The sequence below is a fragment of the Haliotis cracherodii genome, unplaced genomic scaffold, assembly GCF_022045235.1.
Source record: "Haliotis cracherodii isolate W230 unplaced genomic scaffold, xgHalCrac1.p SCAF_3, whole genome shotgun sequence".
In the NCBI taxonomy this organism is placed as follows: Eukaryota; Metazoa; Mollusca; class Gastropoda; order Lepetellida; family Haliotidae; genus Haliotis; species Haliotis cracherodii.
Genome location: NW_027266286.1, coordinates 30,033,945 through 30,055,730, shown reverse-complemented (window position 1 = coordinate 30,055,730; position 21,786 = coordinate 30,033,945). Strand labels below are relative to the sequence as shown.

The following is a 21,786-nucleotide window of genomic DNA, read 5'->3' as shown; positions in this document are numbered from 1 at the left end:
TTTGTCATGTTGGATAATTTACATAGATGTTGTCTGTGCGAAAGTCCAGCACTTCACATATTGTTTTCTCAGTGAACGTCAGATTACATGTGCTTTCAAGTTTGTAAATATACCTTTCGGTCAATTGCTTCTATCGCAACGGCAAAATCAATATCAGATTTCCCTTAGATATTATGCCCCATCTAATGTCATTTCTGAGGTTATTAAAATGGACGTGCGGCAACAGTTATTAACAATGAGTTTAGAACATTGAAGACACTGATTGGTACAGGAGAATCTTATGTTCTTCTCAGTGCACCATTAACCACATACCCCGGTGTTGATGGTCTTGAAGCAAATTTTAAAAGTTTTAAGTGAACGTTTTCCAATAATTTCTGTATTGTCATATCCTCCTCCTCCTGATCCATATGTTCGAATCCCGGTTCGATCCGATTATGTTTCTAGGTTTGTCAGCACCACACCCGTGCTCGTGGGTTTCACCAAAGTGGTAAACGTCTGAGACATGGATCACTTCGGGCTTTCCTCCCACAATAAGCTGACACGATGCCATATAACTGGGATACTGTTAAAAGCGGCGTTAAGCCCAACTCACTCACTCTGATCGATATAAAAGGATTGGTGATCATGACATGTGTAACACGAGACATTTAAGAAGGATGACCCTAGTTTTCGTTGCACTGTTTATCAGTTTCCTTTTCGCAAACCTCTTTTTTTCTTTGGAAATTAATCCCAAAGTAAAATTAGTTTCCACAATTTCAATATTCTGTACCAAAGATAACAAAGAGTGTTTGACCGTTACCTGCACTTCATCCAAATAAACCGCCTCCGCGGTCTAGTGGTAGAGCGTCCGCCCGGAGAGCGGAAGGTCCGGGGTTCGATCACCGGCCGCGTCATACCAAAAGGCGTTAAAAGATGGTACTTTTTGTTACCCTGTCTGGCCCTCGGCATAAAGGGGCTAAAACAAGGACCACATGGTCGGCTCGGAGTCAGTATACTGTGTCTGAGTGGGGTATTCATGTTAAACTGCGGCATGGTATCTCCGGGCGGACGCTCTACCACTAGACCGCTGAGGCGGTTTATTTGGATGAAGTGCAGGTAACGATGATCCCGTTCATCGCCTTTTACGACAAGCATAGTCGCCTTTTACAACAAGCATGGGTTGCTGAAGACCTATTTTACCCCGGATTTTCACGGGTCGTTTAACTTCAGGAAAATGGTCAGTATAGACGTGTGATTTTCGGCACATATTCTTTTATAATTAACTGCTGGATTGTGATATATCATAACGTTTAAGAAATTTTGCAGACAAATTAAAGTTAGGTGTTTTTTTTATCATATAAGAACGCAATTTGCTTGGGCCGCGAAACAGCCTGCGGCGCCTTTTCAAATGTGTGCATTACGATTGTTTAGGGAAACGCCCCTCTGTCGCAGAATGGACCCAACCGCCTTTCTGACATAAGCAGGTTGGACACAAACGCGCCAGATAACGTTGTGACATAGTATCGCTTAAACGCACATTCATATTTATATATCAAAACCGCTGAGACGTATCGCGGAACTCACGTGACACGAGCAGACGACATAACGTTGCTATCAGCCGAGAAAATACCGCTGCAGGTCCGTGACCGACTTACGGACAGCTGTGGTGAATTTGAGTTGTGGTGAGTCGGCTGGTCAATCCGCTGGTATCTGCTATTGTGGCTATAAAAATGCAACATTTGTAATCGTTAGCGGAACCTTGATTGTGTAAACCGTCAATCAACAGAAGCGTGGATCTAAATGTTCGGCTTCGGCGTCACCAGACCGCGGCCTTGCTGCTTGACTGGGAACCTTTGCACCGTGTTTCAACGAAAGCTTCCTTTGTGTACTGGTGAACTCAGATGACACGTCTGTGGTTGTTCGATCCATGTCAGTGTGTACAGTACTTGTCGATAGCACTGTAGTTTCAACGGATGTGAATGACTTCGTACAGTAACGGATGTGTGGGCTGAAGCGCATCAGTCTTGTGAGCTTTCCCGACGCATCGTGATCTGATAACAACAGTGTTGTGATCAGTCAAGCTACTCCAGTTTCCGGAGAACATGGCGAACTTCGACGATATTCTCCGACATCTGGGGGAGTTCGGCAGGTACCAGAAATGGGTGTACTTCCTGTTGTGCCTCCCAGCTATACCCCACGGGGTCAGGATGATGATCAATGTTTACCTGCTCAACGTCCCCGACCACAGGTAAGGGGCCTTCTCAAAGCCAAATATAATCGTTTATGTTTATAACATCGAATTCCACCTTGTGTTCATTTAACTATTATGTTATTTCGATTTGCGTTTGTTAGTCGTTAATTGTGTTGAAAGTATATAACCAAGTGATAACATTATACGCTGTATTTTATACCTCCTCCAACCTCCCACTCGAATCCCTGTATCCATGTTAAATCCTAAAACATGAAGCGACATCAACACTAACTCAGGGAGACAATACTGATCATTATGTAGCCTTTCACTATTCTACAGCTGTCACGACTGAGTGACGGCAAGCTGATAACAGAATATGAAGTCACTCTACATGCGGTCTGTGTAATTGCAGTAAGCGAGGTATATTATGTGGTCTGACAGCCACCTGGATGCGACAATAATGTCAGGTTGACATAAGTGTTTCGTTAGTAACAAACAGAGTGGCAAAAGAAAACATACCTCTCAGTTGATTTTGTCATGTTTAATTTTCAATTGAAAATGAGTGAGTGAGTGATTTTACGTCGCTTTTAGCAATATTCCAGCAATATCACGGCGGGGAACACAAGAAATGGGCTTCACACATTGTACCCCTGTCGAGAATCGAACCCGGGTCTTCGGCGTGACGAGCTAACGCTTTAACCACTAGGCTACCCGACCGCCCTGAAAAATGAGTACATCTTAATGGGGTTTTTTATTAAATAAATTCGCAACATGACTCCTACCATGTTGTAAATTTGTGTTGAAAAACCCCAACCAAAATTGATTTTCGAAGATAGGATGTCTAAGATATCCATCAGTAGTTGTGTATTATGCGATTTTAAAAAAGAAGAAGTTTTAAATCAAAATCTATTAAAAACATAACACCTTATAGAAAAATTCTTTGAGTGTTGACTTAGCGCCAGTACAGTTATTTTGTTTTATATGATAGATACTTTTAGTTTTGATTTAGTTTTCAAATCCTGTTCACATGAAACTGTTTTAGTCATAGCCGGCAAATAGTTTCCGGCCTCCGACTTTTGGTCATGTGCCACGCGGGTTAATCATACATAGAAACCATGTTCAACTCTCCGTTTGAGCAATAGAAGGTCGTTTAATTAGCCTAAGCGTTGAGGCGTTCTTTCCTGTTCAAAGCGGCGTAAAACAGAACTCATTCACTCTATTTCACACATGCTACGATAGGTGCCCCAAGCCATGATAACGAGAGACTGGGAAAGTTGTGTGGTAGTATTTCTACTATATCGGGGATAAAATATCTTTTTTATTACAGTGTAGACATTTGCTCAGTGATGCATGGGACCGTTCATATTGCCACTGGATGAATATATATGGAATTAATTATGTTTGAGAAAAATGTGTGCCCTTATCTCTGATTTTTGTGGCATATCATTTTCACAGGTAATGTGTCACTTAATGCATGGGTATCACACCTACCAGAAAGTCTGACTGTTTCCAATAAATACAATAACATGTATTCCGCATAACGTTGATAGACAAAGGGAACATCTACACCTTATAATTAGTGTAGAGTTACGCCCATTATATGTATACGAATAATCTTTACCATATTGTCAACTACCACCAAGGCTAGGTCCTACTGGATGTATGTGTTCAGCTGAATATTAAGCGTTAAGGACAACCTGAGCCAGGTGTGATACAATCGTTACAAGCAGATGTTACCGGATATATGTTAAACTATAAATTACCTGTTACTACTTATCAATTATTGAACATTTCAGGTACATATTTGTTTAATTTGTTATATGTGATAGGTATGTAGAAGCTAGACTAACATTTACTTCCTTCTTGACTCTAAAAAAATACATTTTCCCTATGCTGATTTCATATATGTGGAATAGAGCTATCTAGAGCAGGCTAGACTTGCTTTTGTATACGCGTCTTGATTGTGTTTTTTCATAAAATATATATGTTCCACAGTCATGGTGCAGGACTTTGTAGAAGTGATATACATCAGATACGTACGTGTTGGATGTTTATTGTGGGTACCCGGTAGGTACACATCTCCATGTAATAATCTTGATGAAGGAGGAAGAAATGTCACATTAAGAAGACCACATACAATGTTTCCGAAAATGCTGGAAGAAAGTAATTAGTCCTCATGTTTTACGTTATTAGACGTCTCCTAGCTGCATTGTACACACTGATATTATCTCTTTGTACTCTTGTTTTGTATATGGACCAGGTGGCCTTTACTACAATGAAACATCTTGACTTTACTCTCCAGATAAATACGAGTTTTGAAGCGCTGCCTGAAAAGATATTCCGTCTCATGCAAAAGTACCAGTCGATCCGTTATCCTAAGAGATGGAATGATGCACGTATGTCACTGATAGATGCTTCATCTGACCCTGTGGGGCATTAGGTATATTACTAAATCCATGGCGTGTTGCTGATTCTTCCATCGGGCCGCATCAACTACGGCCGGGCAAAAGAACATTTACACCTGAAAATTGGATTTGACCAAACATTTACAAACGATATGAAAACGTTACTAAACAGTCGCCGAAATCTGTATCTATTTCTTGTTTGGTTTATTTTCAGCCTCCACCAAACATGGGTGTGTACTTTCTATTTTGTTTGGCAGTTTATAAGGCTTGACTATTAACTTATGATATATTATAGGACAGCCCTTTGACTGGACACGCATCGGCAAACGCGTATAGGTCCATACAAATATATACATCAATATGCATCAGCTGCATTCCTGAATCATGACACACTGCTTGTTGCATTCAGTCCTGTGCAATTAATACCACCTGGTCACACAGCGACTACCTACCACGTGATATCTATATGCGACCATGACATCAACCACAAGAAGAAGTTCTTGTTCTCAAAGCTCAAACGTTGTCTGTCGCCTGTCTCTCCCTTGTCTAATCCCTTGCTAGACTCAGAACTTATTTGGCCGCGAACAGGTAAAACTGAATTAATGCAGGTCTTGTCCTCAAAGGTCAAACTTAACGTTGTCTGTTACCTGTCAGTGATATTTTAGTAATGTGTAGTCTAGATTAGACCTTAGTTTTCCTTACCTCGATATACAGCCAGTATATTTGGCCGCGAACAGGTAAAACTGAATTAATGGAAAATATGCAAATATCAGTCACTGACGGTCGTTGTTGATACCGGTTGACGAAGAATAAGAACGGAAACCATCATGTCATCAAACGAATTGGATAATGGATTCGTGAATTTTGTTGATTATACATGTGGCAACTACTTTTACTTCCTTAATCGTTAATGGGTCTTACATTTGAATATGAATGTTGTCTTGCATAATGATGATATATCCACATGCGTACACGGAAGTACCGTAACACCTTGGCTGGGGGAAGGGGGGGGGGGGGGGGGAGGGGTGACTTTTGCAGGGTGTTTAACGATTGCAATAAAATCAGCCTACTGATGAGGTAGCCTACTGGCTGAAGTGTTCGCTCGTCTCGCCGAATACCTGGGTTCGATTCCCCACATGGGTACAATGTGTGAAGCCAATTTCTGGTGTCCCCCGTCGTGATATTGCTGGGATAGTGCTAAAGCGACATTAAACCATACTCACTCACTTAGTTGGCTTGTCAGATAGATTCAGTGTGTTATAAAAGCGCCTGTCAGATTATGTAGGCTAGGGATCGGCATTGCTCTGGTGACGTAATTTCATGATTTTCATAGGGTACGGGTGACCAGTTCGTTTCAGGCGCCAGGATACGTGCCAGAATCCAATGGTCGCAAGTTCGAAATTCAGGTTCGAAAGGCAGTGTAAACCCAACCAACTCATTGTAGGTCTTAATTTTGGACTGTTCGAAAACCACTGTTAAACCCAACCAACGCACTGTAGGTCAAATGTTCGAACTTCAGGTTCGAAAAGTCAGTGTGAAACCCAACCAACTCACACTAGATCAAATGTTCGAACTTCGGTTTCGAAAAGCAGTATTAAAACCAACCAACTCATAAATCAATTGTTCGAAATTCAGGTTAAGAAATGTTCTGTTCATTAGAAGATTGGACTTATCCCTTGCACACCTATTAAAGTAAACAAAAGCCTGCCTGATAATTAGTTAAACATCATTATTCCAGATGCGCTATCCCTGGCTACAACAATGACACTTACGCCGTGCAGTCCAAGTACCACGCAGAGCTCATCAACAAGACCATACCCTTTGTGAAGCGTGACGGGAAGCTCCAGTACGACCCGTGTCACTTGTACTTCTCCAGCGGCCAATCAGCATCATCTAACAGGACCATCGTAGGATGCAATAAATGGGTGTACGATAAGTCCGTGTTCCAGTCGACCGCTGCCACAGAGGTACGTTCTGCATAAGACTGTGACTCTGTAAGTTTAAACCAAGTAACGTTCGTGTGACCTGGCGGGTTTGTGTGTATCGTATCTATGGGTTTGATTCCCCATATGGGATAATCTGTGAAGCCCGTGGTATGGCGGCAATCATGGCTAAATGCGACCTAAGACCATGCACCAACGCAGCCAACCACCCATTGACCCACTCACTCACTCACTCGGGGCCAGTGCCGGCTTGTGGTCTTCCCCTATGATTTCCAGGTGAGGATAAGCTCCCTGTACCTCGTGCCGATAATTGGAGACAACGTAAAAAGGTCGGTGGTTACAATCTGTGACCTGTGTCTCTTTGTGACCCACAATATAGATCGCTGTTCATGCCGTCAGCCACTGGTTTACGTTTCCCATATTTGAGTATTTGGAGGCCTCCATTATATAATTTAAATGTTGCTGAATTTACTACATTTACTTACTTTTTCTGTTTTGTTTAGATATGTAAATAATTAATGCACTTAAGTACTGTTGTTTCCCTACAGCTGAACATGGTATGCAACAACGCAATACAGTCTTCTAACGCACAGATGATCTTCATGGGGGGATATTTTGCGGGAGCATTTATATTCGGTGCACTGGGTGACAGGTAATTATTCCAGTTTGACAGGTAAAGCGTCACCGATCCTCATAGAACAATACATGCGGCCTCTGTTTCCGCATCATAATGTTTTTTTTACCCATTTTGATGAATGTTGCATATGAGTTAAGAAAAATGAATTAATATAGCATTTATTGTCCAGAACACAAACCCGCAAGGACGCGTCATAGTTACACTAGGTTCAAAATATGGAATGATTTGGTAATAAATTATAATAAAAACTGCAAATTAGGTCTATTGTGTAATTTTATTAATCCTTTCATCGTTAAACAACTTTCACATTCATTACTAGTTTCCTTATTTCAGCCTATCGACAAAACATTACAAAGAATACCTATTTATACATATATTTAATATACAAATAATAAACCGTAAACCAAGCAGGCCAAATAGAAAGTATGCGGTGTTTCTCCACCTCACGTGAAATTAGATGTATGAATGTTGACTGAGACGTAAAACAGCATTGGCTCACTCACTGACATTTATTCTCTGTACAAAGGGTCGGGCGACGCAAGGCGCTGGCCCTGTCTATTGCGATCCTATTTGTTGGCGGTCTTGCTCTCAACTGGGCATCCACCTACATCGTCTTTGTTTTCCTTCGCTTTATCAACGGCGCCTGTACCGCAGGGATGTTCACCACGTGCTTCGTGATTGGTATGTTCTGCATGATTACTTGTCGAAGCCTACAACAAACTGTTCACATCCTAGATATATACTGTAACAATTGCCTTAATGTAAAGTTGTGATATACGTGTAGTTATGTGCGGAAAGTTGCGTTTCTTTTGCATTGCAGACACCATCTCCCCGAGACAAGAGAGTTAACTGACTATAGAAGTCCAGTTTATACCCATGTCGAACTAGGCTGGAATTTCCAGGCTCTGTAGTAGTGCCACCAGTGGCTATTATAAGTATTGTCCCTTTTATGTCCCTCTTATTGACAAATCAGATTCCACGTCTCATATCACATGTATTTGCTTCAAACTAAATGGTGGCGCCCAGTCAGGCCGATATGACCCATAATCAAGATCTGTGTAATAATAAAACGGGCCTTACCTCTCGAAGTGCATCATATCACTTGAGCACCTTGATATATAACATGAAACGATTTGGAAAATATCTGTCCAACCCCAGTTGTGGAAAATATGTATGCAAATCCTGCAATCGATCGAAATCTGCACGTCAGTGGGCGTGTTGTTTACGAACCGGATTTCGAGTTCGTTACTCGATTTTGATTGGACTAAGAATAGACTCGGTAGTCCTGCCAAAATATAGCACCGAAATTGGATTGGAAACTGGAATTTTAGAGTCATTTAACCCCATTGCCCCCGGAAGATGTACAGATACATTTAAAGGTCCATTTGTATATTATTTGTGGTTAAGGCGGGACATTTAAACGAGAATCGCCAGTAAGGCGAAATTTTGAAGAATCGGCCGAAATTATGTCATTGCAAACAACAACGTAAAGTAAACCTCTGTGTAATTTTGTAGGTTTGGAATTGCTTTCTCCTTCAGCGACGTAAATCCATATTTTTCCCCATGTATTTTGTAGGTATGGAATTTGTTGGTCCTTCTAAACGGGTGTGGGCCGGTATCATCAGCAATTTTTTCTTCACAAGTGGCTATGCCTTCTTGACGGGAGTGGCCTTCTTCATCAGAGACTGGCACACTCTGGAGCTGGTCATGGCGGCGCCTGTCGGAATCTTTCTTATATACTGGTGGTACGTTTTTAATGAAAGAGATATGATATGGACGGGTTTCAGTTATATCAGGCCTGTAATCTTCATGTGGACAAAGACCTACGTGATGCACTGGTCTGGTGCAATGATCACTTGTGACCTTGCGACTAGGTGGGATTATGTGACCACAGTCTACTGAACACCTGACTGTAGCAGGGATCCAGGGCGCCCAAGTGAATTAAAATTAACAAAATGTCTGCTCAACATCGTCTTTTTGCGTCTGATGTCCTCTGTTTTACCTGTTTATACACGATTAAAATTTGCATTTAGCTTGATTCAAACATAAGTGAATAGTTTGGTAAAACAGTTTAATTGAAAGCTATGAAATTCTTCCTGTGAGCCAAATGGCTGTATTTCATCTTCTTTGATCAGGATAATTCCAGAGTCTCCAAGATGGTTGCTCAACGTTTCCCGGACTGAGGAAGCGGAAGTGATTATACGTCACGCTGCACGTGTCAACAAGGTCACAATCCCCGACAGTGCCATGCAGTTCGAAAAAGAAGACAGGGATTCCAAACTAAAAATGCCCAAAACCAGCATCTTGCAGTTATTCACTCATAGGACATTATTCGTCAGAACAATGGTTCTATTTTTCTCCTGGTAAGAAGGTCCACAATTCGCAGTGAGTGAACTACCCAATTTTCGAGGAAAACAGAACTTGTGGAAAATCGAAATCCGGGCCAATATGGCGTTCTAACGAAAGAGTGAGTGAGCGAGTTTGGTTGAACGCAGCTTTGAACAATGTTTCAGTTATATCACGGCGCGTTGTGCTTGATGCAGGGCTTAGAAAAAACGATGAACAGTTATTGTGCTGTCTAACCTAGAAACATAATCAGGTCAAATATGGCATTCGAACCCAGGAGCCCACGCTGCTTCTCAGCAACGTGGCCATCTATGCCCCTGTAAACCGCGATCATCGGATTAGCTGTTCTGAAACAATGTAATTTGCTCATAATGCTCATTATGCAAATCTCAGCATGTTTTGATCCAGAGTCGATTATTTACAGACCACCGTCATGCAGCTGTACAATTGCTGAGTGTGGCATTAAACAAACAAACAAATACACAGTAAAACGTATGCTATGTTTCTTCCAGGATGACAGTGAGTGTAGCCTACTTCGGTCTGTCGTCCAACACCGACAACCTGGGCGCCGGCAGCCTGCACCTCAACTCACTGTTGGCCTGTCTGGTGGAGTATCCATCTAGCATCCTCTGTCTGCTACTCTTGGACAGGATGGGGAGAAAAGCACTGCTGTGTGCCTTCATGACGCTAGGGGGAGCTGCTTGTATACTTTCAGTCATCACTATTTTATTTGTGGACGACGGTATGTGTATGCTAGGCCCCGTTTCAAAAAGTCATACGTCTGTGAAAGTATGGGAGTTACCATGACCAATAGAGTTAAAACGTTGCACAGCAGTGTGTTGCTTAAAAGTGAACGCCGTATTGTTTTGTTGTATTGAAATGTTTGTATTTGATTTTCTAAATACAATTTTAAGAATACTATGACACCGAATCATTCCTGGTGCAAAACATCTTGATCTTGGTGAATGAATAAGGCATGACTCAGAAACGCTTTTCTTTGTCTGTATTAGAAAGCATAAATACCATGAAATAAGATTCGTAAGTATTCTAGAATTTTAATATATGCGTATCATATCTGACTTACAAAGGGTTGAATATTACTTTCTTGTACAATTTTCTCATAGACTTCTTTAAGGGCGATGGTGTAGGCTCGTGTATTTAACGTTCACTCGTTTGCCGAAGGCCCGGGTTCCATTCTCCACATTGGTACAATTCTGATGTCGCCCGCCGTCATAGTGCTGAAATATCGCTAAAAGCGGTGTAAAACCACACTTACTCTCTCACTCTTCGACTTCAATGTTCAGCCTGATAACTAATGTGTATTTGCGGCAGACTGAGAGTAGTTTGGTCACAGTAGTGATTATTCGACTTGAGCGAATTATGGATTTTATATATTCAGATAGATATAGTATTTCATCAATTAGTATATACTTAATACCACAGTTCACTGAATACTAATATTAGGTAATACATGGTATGGCATTGCTACTGTGCTTGGTTTGCCATTTAAATATTGAAATTATTTACCAAAGTTATCTGACACCACCTGAAATATGGGATTCTGTAAGATGTCTACACTGTCTGTAGTAGGTTATGTTTGATACAGTATTCATTAATGCCCGTTAATCATTTTGGTAGTCACCTTCTTCGCCGAGATTCACTGAAATACTTCCCTGTGGGTAATTTATATACCATTGCTGAGAACCAAGAAATTGGGTTTTGGTACTAGTATGCTCACACAGAAGAAATAGTTTCTAACTGACAACACGTTATATTCCACAGCCAATCAGTGGAGCACAGTCACACTGTCAATGATAGGGAAGATGTGTGCCTCGGGTGCATTCGGCGTGGTGTATGTGTACTCGACGGAGATATTCCCGACTGTTGTACGGAGTTCAGCCCTGGGCCTCAGCTCATCTTTTGCCAGGATAGGCGGCATGGTGGCCCCTTACTTCATAGACCTGGTAAATATGTGTGTGTGTGTTTGTGTGTGTGTGTGTGTGTGTGTGTGTGTGTGTGTGTGTAGCAAATATGTGTGTGGTGGCCCTTACTTCATAGACGTAGCAAATATGTGTGTGGTGGCCCCTACTTATAAGACGTAGCAAATATGTGTGTGGTGGCCCCTACTTATAAGACGTAGCAAATATGTGTGTGGCGGCCCCTACTTATAAGACGAAGCAAATATGTGTCTGGTGGCAACTACTTCATAGACGTAGCAAATATGTGTGTGGTGGCCCTTACTTCATAGACGTAGCAAATATGTGTGTGGTGGCTCCTACTTATAAGACGTAGCAAATATGTATGTGGTGGCTCCTACTTATAAGACGTAGCAAATATGTGTGTGGTGGCTCCTACTTATAAGACGTAGCAAATATGTGTGTGGCGGCCCCTACTTATAAGACGTAGCAAATATGTGTGTGGTGGCCCCTACTTCATAGACGTAGCAAATATGTGTGTGGTGGCCCCTACTTATAAGACGTAGCAAATATGTGTGTGGTGGCTCCTACTTATAAGACGTAGCAAATATGTGTGTGGTGGCCCCTACTTCATAGACGTAGCAAATATGTGTGTGGTGGCCCCTTCTTATAAGACGAAGCAAATATGTGTGTGGTGGCTCCTACTTATAAGACGTAGCAAATATGTGTGTGGTGGCCCCTACTTCATAGACGTAGCAAATATGTGTGTGGTGGCCCTTACTTCATAGACGTAGCAAATATGTGTGTGGTGGCCCCTACTTCATAGACGTAGCAAATATGTGTGTGTTGGCCCCTCATAGACCTGGTAAGTGTGTGTGTGTGTGTGTGTGTGTGTGTGTGTGTGTGTGTGTGTGTGTGTGTGTGTGTGTGTGTGTGTGTGTGTGTGTGTATGTGTGTGCGTGCGTGTGCGTGCGTGCGTGCGTGCCGAGGCAAGGGAGGTAACTGATGTCACCCATGTGATTCCCGATGCTCTCACAGTTTATTTGTGCTAACGGAGGGAGCCCGCTATTCCAGACGTGTGCGGGTTAGAAATGATATAATCCTCTATCATTGTTACCAGGGGAAAGAGGTCGGGGGGAAATGGGGACGGGCGTTGCCTCTCCTCCTGTTCGGGTGTCTGGCTTTTGTGTCCGGTCTTCTCGATATTTCTCTACCAGAGACACTCAACAGGGATCTGCCAGAGACTTTAGAAGATGCCAAAAACTTTAGCAGGTTGGTGAATTCGTAGATCAATAAGGATGTACCCAGTCATACCAGTTTTAACAGCGGGAATCTAGTCCACATAGTAGAGAATGAACCAATTTTTTTTATTAACGTAATTGAGTGTTTTTTGTCATGTACAAATGTTTACTGTACTGTTATCATGTATATTGATCTCCGATGTAGAATACAATACGCATCGCAATAGACTCCGTGTAAGCTGCCCGTTTAATAGTTAACATTGTGAACTTATGCGTACGTAATAAATATGGCATCTACAAAGCTATATACGTATCCTATTAGCATATCGGTATCACACTTGCAGAAGACATCGTGCACACCGGTTACTACAGTATAGAGGGGGTATTTGATAAAGTATTAAACTGAAGATGTATCACGTTATTGTTAAATACGTTCGCACTAAACTCGCTAGCCAAAGAGTGTTGAACTCTTAATTCAAAGACTCCTTCTTTACAATACAAGTACGGGTTGGGTGTGAGAATTGGATCATAACTTCATCCTATAGATGATCTGAGCTATAGATGATCTGAGCTCATCTGGACGTGGAGTGAGTCACCACCACTCAGTTGTATTTTGGTACATGTTTAGTCGGGGGTCAAGTACTAAGAATTTGTTTCAAAGGCGGTAAAATAGCAACAAAAGACATGTTACTGAAATTACCAAATTTTGCTTTTTTCTCAAGACGTTCGAGTTAATCTGTTTATGTTTGAAATAATCAATACTTTAAATCAAGCGAAACCCACCTGGCATACTTTCATTGCTCTGTCATGCTTATGCAGTGTCACAGTCAAGTGCGTGGCAGTGAATTACTGACAGGTATGGTGTTTGGGTCATAGACAGTTGCATATGTTCCGAATGGAGAAAGTGCTGTGTAAGATAGCTGTTGTAAACATATCGTAAGCCTTTACTGTTCACCAATAAAGGTACCATGGTACTTCAGTATTGACTGCATATCGGCAAAAGAAGAGTATTGAGGCCATTTAGGCTTTAACGTTTGTTATGATGATAATATAGCCACAGGCTAATACCGAGGCCCGGGTTTTTGCAGCACTAACCGGCTTCTGATTGCAGGAAAAGGCCTTATTCTCGCCTGATAAACGGCGACGCAGATGGGACAGAAGAATCCAATGTCAGACAGCCTCTGCTCTCAAGCACATAAGGATGTGTCGTCACTGACAGACCTAGGAAAATGTGACAAAATCAACAATCGGTTCTCTGATGAACAAAGAGTACTGTTCAGCTGCCACCTTGACACGTGCCTGCTTCATCCCCTAGGTTTGACTGGAAGTCGGAATGCTGTCATGAAGAGTTGTGGACAAATAATTTTTTATTCAGGTGTCACCGACTGTACAGAACTCACAGTTTTTGTTATTTATATGCCACAATGGCGTACACATTAATATAGATGGTAATGTAACAAACATTCATATCTTCTCATCAGAATATATACATGATAAAAATCACAATCGTACAGACATATCTACCTGACCAATCATCCCAGTGAACCTTCACCGACGTTAATACCAACGGTTGGAGGCCTGTGCTATGACGACACGACATTTACCCCTACTTATGTATGTCAGTATTGCCATATTGCATATAAACAATGTATTACATGTGAAATCACGACTCCCTAACACTCAAATCAAACAATGGACACTGCCCTGAAACAATGTGTGTTCAAGTGTTCGTGTGCTGTGATTGAGGATTTGATGAGTCTGAATTATGAAATGCAAATATACCATTTATGTTACTTTTGATCGGTTCACGTATGAATTATCAAAATATTTTTGATTACGAATTTTATTCGTTGATAAGGTCATTTAAACATATTTTATTGTCCTTGAGACAAATGTATCAGATACATTATCCTGGGGTGAATACAAGTTTCATTTTATAACAAGGATGGTGGATATAGGTAGAGCACGAAATACTTAATATGCATCTTAAGAATATCTGTTTATGAGTTTTACGCAATGATGTGAGGTTCCCTGACAACTAGGCCGCATACTATATGATGAACAAATCATATGGGTGGGGTGGGGTGTGTGTGTGTGTGTGTGTGGCAGAGTGATTCTGTTTGCTCTTGCAACAGTATTATAATTCCCGGGTAGTTATGTTTGAGAAATAGCCCAAAGAATGTGATGTGCATATTATTTAGTTTGCATTGTATATATATTGTATCTCCGGCATACAATGTGGGGCATACTAACCTTTCAATATATGGCTGTCAGTTGAAATCATTCCGTTTCAGAAGCATATTTTAAGAACACATGTATATCTTTTTGTATTAATTTTTCCTGGTATATCAACCTTGTGAAGAAGTCTTTCAGGGATTATAAAAGTGTGTCTCATTGAATCAAGCGAGCTTTGTAAGGTTTTGCCTTTTGTCTTATATGTATAATGTTTTTGTACTTGTTCCCTGAACATCATCATACACATTGTACGGGACCGGAGATGGGAGACCGGGACCGGGATCGGGACCTTGTGATGAAACTGTTGCATACTAACATTTATGTGCATTCTACCAACCAAATTATAAATGGTATGAGCATGGTTTTACTTTCTTGTGTTGACCTGCCCCGTGGAGTTTCCTAAAAGGACAGAAGCCAGTCGCAAGTCACTATAGTGCTTGCCGTGGGCACTGAGTGAACCTGGCTGTGTCATTGTGTATGACTGTGGACGCGTCGTGTAGACTCACAGGATTATAGATGTCATATTGTACAAATAATTACCCGAGGTCCCGACCCCTTGAGCTGGTCTGACCGTCGTAGGGATCGGGTCCTTGTTTCCGCATATCTACCTCGTCAAGAGTATTCATTCGTTTTGCTATACCGAAATTCACTCTAAAGTTTATGAAGTCTTTTAACCGTCCTTGTTTCATTACAGTAACTTAACCCTGAAATATTCGTTCCAGACGCCATCTTGTTTTCTCGTTTTCAATATTCATCATGTGACAGGTCAATTCTGATCATGTGAAGTACGAGACAATATTCGAAGTCAGTGTCAGTCACATGGTTTCACGTGATACGGATTAACCAATGGAATTGCAAGATTCTGTATAGGGGTATAACAATACTGATTGTTGCCTATACGGACACGCGTTTTTATATCTGTATCTTTATATTTCTCCAGGCTCCAGACCTCTTTCTTTAATCTCGTTCCTACCGACTCATGTATCAGACAGACCATGCCAGGCTTTTGCTCTTCAGTATTCAATTTATTGAAAAGTCTTGATTTAGGAAACATTCAACCCTACAACCCCATGTCGGATTGGACGCCACGTATGTCGGTTCCCTACAGACTTCTGTTCTGTGGGACTCTATTATTAAGTGTGGTAGGTTTAGGATCTGCTACTGCAAAATGGATACAAGACATATCGCCTACGCCAATCCCTCCTCCTATATTATGTTTGCATAGCTTACAGAGTGAGAGTTTACATATTTTTTCAACGACACTGGCGCCAGGTACATTGTTTACATACCGAAAACAGGACATTAGACTAACATTTAGTGAAATGAAATCTTATATTACATAATACCCTACTCGACTCACTCGACTCTCAAAATAAAAAAAATCCCTATACAATTGCTTTTGTATACGTTTCTAGATAGTTCTTTTTTCATAAAATAGATATATTCCACAGTCATGGTGCAGGACTAACAGGACATATGCAATGTAGAAACTCTCCCTGGTTATACGTTCGTACCATCAATGATACAATGAAATCGTGAACTGATTTAAGAATAGTCATGTTTGTAGAACTGCTGACTAAACTACTGCCATGTAATATTGTTTTTAAATCATACCCTTGTGTGTAGAAATACATAGTTTTTCTGATATTATCGTATTTGTGACAGGTACAGAAAAAGTGAATAGCGTCTTCAAAGTGATATCCACAAGTGCAGTCTGATATTTCAGAAACATGTCGTCTAAACTTATCAGCGTTTAGGTCACTGCAGCCGAGCCTAAGGCGATAGTGGACTATTTGGCATGATCTATGACCGTCAAAGTATAGGTCAAAATTATTATCAATAATTGTTTCAGAACGATTAATTAAGGATTTGAATTCTTTTCATGAGCAAGAATTAGTAACTTCATTGGGTAGAGTGTTCCACAGGTTAATCGTATCCGGAAGAAATGATTTAGCATAGGTCTGGGTTCTACATTTGATTGTTTGTATTTTAGATCTATTTCTAAGGTTATAATTGCTATTATCAGAGACTGGACTTGGGATGAGATCGTTGAGATATACAGGTGAAATACTATTTTTCATTTTGTAAAATGTTATTAATTTGAAGCGGTGTCGTTGTTCTTATAAATTTTAACATGACTGGTACCCCGAACCACCCCAGAGATACTTCTCAATGCGTCCAAATGTAAATTCTCGAGTAACAATGATTGTTCGTTTGTACAGTTGTCTAAATATGACATCACAATACATCGTATGACCCAAATTCTGCGATTAAAATATTAAATTTATCCCTGAGACCTCGAACATTTAGGTGTATAATATTTAAGTCCTTTAGGTATTTAGGTCCAGGATGAGGGTGAACATCTCCACAGCAGAGGAGAAGAAAAATGAAGAAAATTGGTTGTCTCATATTATACAAACATCAAAATTTAGAAATGTGTACAAGAATCAGAAACTTAAATTTAACACGAAGGTATATATATATATATATATATATATATATAATTAATCAAACGTATTCACACAAACTCATATTACCTGTACATATATACAATACAAGACACTAGCACCAGTGTCATGCCATTCACACAGTACAGAAGGTTAGATCAGATGACATAATCAAGGTAAGGCTTTAGTGTAAGTACATAAGCAGAAAACATCAGTATAACAGATTCCCATGTAACTATATCAATACATTGTGAGAAGTGAGTATCAGCACCAAAGAAAAATGACAACATATCTTCTTCATCTTGTAATTCAAACTGGACATAGGTTTCAACATCAAGCAGATCAATAAAAGTTGAAAACAGTTCATTTCTTTCCTGCAGTAGAGCTTCACAATGTAATATGATGTGATTATCATAATCAAAGGCATGCTTGTTACACAATAAACAGTCCCTGGAAGTTTTGTTTCGTGATGAAACTCTAACACAAAATTTTAAACGACCTCTGTTCTGGGTACAGATATGCTAGTTGCCATAAATATATGGTGAGTAAGCTTTGTGTGTATTAGCATGAAGCGAGAAAGACCTGTATTGACAGAAACTTTTCTGCGAATGGTTTTATTAACCAGTTGCTTCCAGTTTCTCTTTGTAGGAAATACACCATAGCTTACATATGTACAAATGTTGTTTCGTAGGTTATACTTGTTAAGAACTGATAATAAATCTCCAGATACAGATTTAGGATTAGTTGGATTTGCAATGTATACACAAAAAAGATGTTGAACAAAATTGTTACAGGTTAAGTTACGTAAGCGGCCAAGCAGCTGAAGTTTACACTTGTCGATATAGCCGATCATTGTCCAAAGGCCAAGATTAGCAATAGTGGATTCTGATGGAGATCTTTTATCATGTCCTTGTACAGTTCGCGCGAAATAGCGTTTAGTATTTTCAATGACCTTCATGTTTTGGCCCTTTATATCAAAGAGCAGTTCGCAGCCGTAAAAACTTGTTTTTGATATCATTCTTAACCAGATTTTTACGCTGGTAACTGGATGTAGCTCAGAACTGTTGAGTCCCACAGATTTTAACGAATTAATACTTTGTCTTGCTTTTTGGCAACATTTTTCAATACTTGATTTACATGACAGGTTATGTGTTAGTAGTATGCCACAATACATGACAGAGTCAGAGGTTATATTTATATCACCAAGTTTGCAGTTAATATCTAACCCCTTTTGTTTTGTCTTAGAGAAGACAACAACATTACTTTTTGAAGGGTTATACGTTAGTCGCCACTTTGAGGCATATGAATGTACTGTAGCAAGTGCTTTTTGTAGCCCTCGTGGTGAGGTGCTTACAAGAGTTGTGTCTTCTGCAAGCAAAACAGTTGGAATATCTAGACCAAATACACAAATACCACTATTTGCTTGTCTAAGGGCTGTTATAAGGTCATTTATAAAGACTAAGAATAACCAAGCAGAGAGAACTCTTCCTTGTCCGACACCTTGTCTTACATGGTATATATCTGACTGTTCACCCTGATAAGTAACAAAAGCATGGCTATTTGTATAGCTATGGTGTAATAACTTCCATGTATTTCCACTGATACCCATTTGGTGTAATTTATAAAAAAGGCCGTCCTGCCATATTCTGTCGAAAGACTTTTCATTGTCTAAGAAAGCAGCATTTACTGTAGAATCTCGCTGTGTGTAAAATTGAATACTTTCAATAAGGGTAAAAACGGACATTATTGCCCCATGTTCTTTCCTAAAGCCGAACTGGAAGCATGTCAGGGAAATCAGGATTTGTCTTCATCATTTTTAGTTCAATGCGCTTAACAATAAGTTTTTCAAACAGCTTTCCCATGCATGAAGTTAAGGTTATACCTCTATAGTTTCGGGGATCCGATTTGTCATTCTTACCCTTGTATATAGGAATGACCATTCCTAGTGTATAATTAAAAGGAATGTATTGTAGTCTTAACATAGCATTAAACAGGGCACACAGATATCTTATCAAGGATTCACCCCCGTGAATTATATGCTCATTTGTGACTTTATCAGGCCCAAGGGACTTGTTTTTACAGTTTCGTTTATTTCTACAGTAGAAAATTGTCTTTCCAGTTCCTCATCATGTGCCCCTATCTCTTCTGAATACGTTCTAGGGAAGAAAAAATTCTTTTCGAAAATGTTCATCAAAAGTGTCTGAGCAATATGACTGAGCTAGATCAGAGTAATATTTTCCCCACAATTTACAAATGTCCGAAGGTGTTGTGACACTCTCTCCCTCATAGTTGAGTTTTGTTATATCTGTAGTTTGTGACCTTTGCTTTGTAAAAGGAATGTATATCAAGTTCAGATGATTTTTCAATTTCTGTAAGGTCTTCCTTCCTTTTACCTTTTTGGATTTGCGATAAAGGCGTCTAAAACACCCTTTTTTCATTTTTGTAAGATATACGTTCGTTTGAATCTTTATCTCTCGATCTACCATTTTGAATCTCATCTCTTCGTGCTACCCTCATAAGATAATGCGCGTTATCAAGACCATCTTGTCTCCAAAATGGTTTAAGAAACACGCTTTGTGGGATACATTTGTTACCTGCATGTGTAAGAATTTAATTTATAATGTCACATTGGTTTTCTAAATTTTGTGGATCTAAGGAGTGGAGATCTGGATTGCCATCATATGCACATTTAATATATCTATCAACTCTTGCTTGAAACATAGAAATATTAGTCTTATTTGCTTTTTACTTGTCGATATTGTGATATGTCAACCGACATCGAATGTTTGTATGATAAACAAAGGCACAGTGGGTCTCAAAAGAAATGGACAATCATACAGACACACACAAGCTACAGATATGGCTCGGTACAAGATACATAAATAAGCACTATTTTGGTTTTCTTTTCTTGGACAACAAACAACTGCGAAAAAATCATCAAAAACAGAGATGAAAAAGTGAATGAACAACACAAACATAGTTTTCTCGGTTCGAGAAACAAAATATCCGATAAAAACAATCAGGTTAATGCACATCTTAATATTAGGGTTTCACATCAGTACAACAGAGAATTGTAACTACTGGACATAATGCAAGTGTCATACTCAAGGGGAATGATGGCCAATGTTATACAGTAACTAGAGTTGTATGTTAGCGCTGTATTCTGGGGTAGGGTGAGAGACACGACTTAGTTACATAACATAAGTTGGCTGCACGCTTTACGCAAGTGGTTTTAATGCCGTTGGATACCTGTTACAATAAGGAAAGAAAACACAAAAGGTAAGTATTTGTTGAATTTGTTGCATATGACAACAGATTTTACGTGCACCGACAATGAACATATGAGAGTAGTCTACAAAAACGATTTCAAAACACATTCATTTTTGTCAATACCACACGACCAAATCATCAAATAATAGGATCTAGGAATGCATACAAAGCATGTGCCCATAAATATGCAGTAGAGAGTCAATCACCGCATGGTTTATCTCACAAGGTCATTGGGTTGAAATACCAGTACATGTACAGTTTAAGAGAATAGGTGACCAATAATTTACGATAACGATAATTGTATGCCGTTAGCGCAGCACACTGGGGTAATACGGGAGACTCGATTAAGTTACATAACATAAGCTGCTGCACGCTTTTCGCAAGCGGCTTTACTGCAAGTCAGCGATTATCGACCAGATTACGGAGGATAAACTTTCCAAAGATATCAGATCCAAAATCCACGAAGGCCGATATCAGTGAGTTGAGGTCAGAGGTGAACTCAAACAAAGAAGTACAAAGATAATGAGAATTGACATCGATGCACTAAGTGAAAGGACAGAAGAAGCAGAAAGTTACTATCGGGACCTAGAAGCTCGATTAGAAGACCAGGTAAGGAGAAGTAGGCTAAACAACATTGTTTTATATGGTATTCTGGAGAAACGACGAACATTACACTGAAAGCAAAGACAAGGTACTCGAAGTCATGAACAGTACTAGACTTCATAAAAGTCGACAACCAGTAGTTGCAAGAGACATTGAAAGGGCTCACCGTATCTCTACTAAGGGTCCCAATTAGACGATGCCAATCTTTGCTAAATTGTGTAACTGGGAGGACAAATCGCAGTCTGTGAAAAGGAGAGAAGTCCTCAGAGAGAAAGGAGTTGGTATAGCCAACGACCTGACCAACACAAAGAGACAGGAATTGTTTAGACAGAGCCGAGAATCCAAAAACCAGGTATTATTATAAACAAAATATACCTGTTGAGGTGGCTAAGGAGGAGTATAGACAGATAGAGCTCAACCGAACCCCTCGTGACCCACACAGGAACGTTGACACTGGTAATGAACAATCAACGACGATTTACAACTGGATCACGACGACTGACCAGGTCGACCCCTCCCGTCCTGCAGGGGACATACCAGATAGAAATGGGGCCAGGGTCATGATAGAAACAG

The 21,786-nt window shown here is 40.2% G+C and overlaps 1 protein-coding gene across 1 annotated transcript; it reads left to right on the top strand.

Moving 5' to 3' along the window:
- Window positions 1–1,564: 1,564 nt before the first annotated feature.
- LOC139473832 (organic cation transporter protein-like) lies at window positions 1,565–14,721 on the top strand. Its single transcript, XM_071256597.1, has 10 exons — window positions 1,565–2,227; window positions 6,314–6,542; window positions 7,067–7,170; window positions 7,682–7,836; window positions 8,732–8,900; window positions 9,291–9,518; window positions 10,014–10,243; window positions 11,284–11,465; window positions 12,538–12,689; window positions 13,770–14,721. The coding sequence occupies exons 1-10, from the start codon at window positions 2,082–2,084 to the stop codon at window positions 13,855–13,857; spliced, it is 1,683 nt and encodes a 560-aa protein (XP_071112698.1). The 5' UTR covers window positions 1,565–2,081; the 3' UTR covers window positions 13,858–14,721.
- The last annotated feature ends 7,065 nt before the right edge of the window (window positions 14,722–21,786 follow it).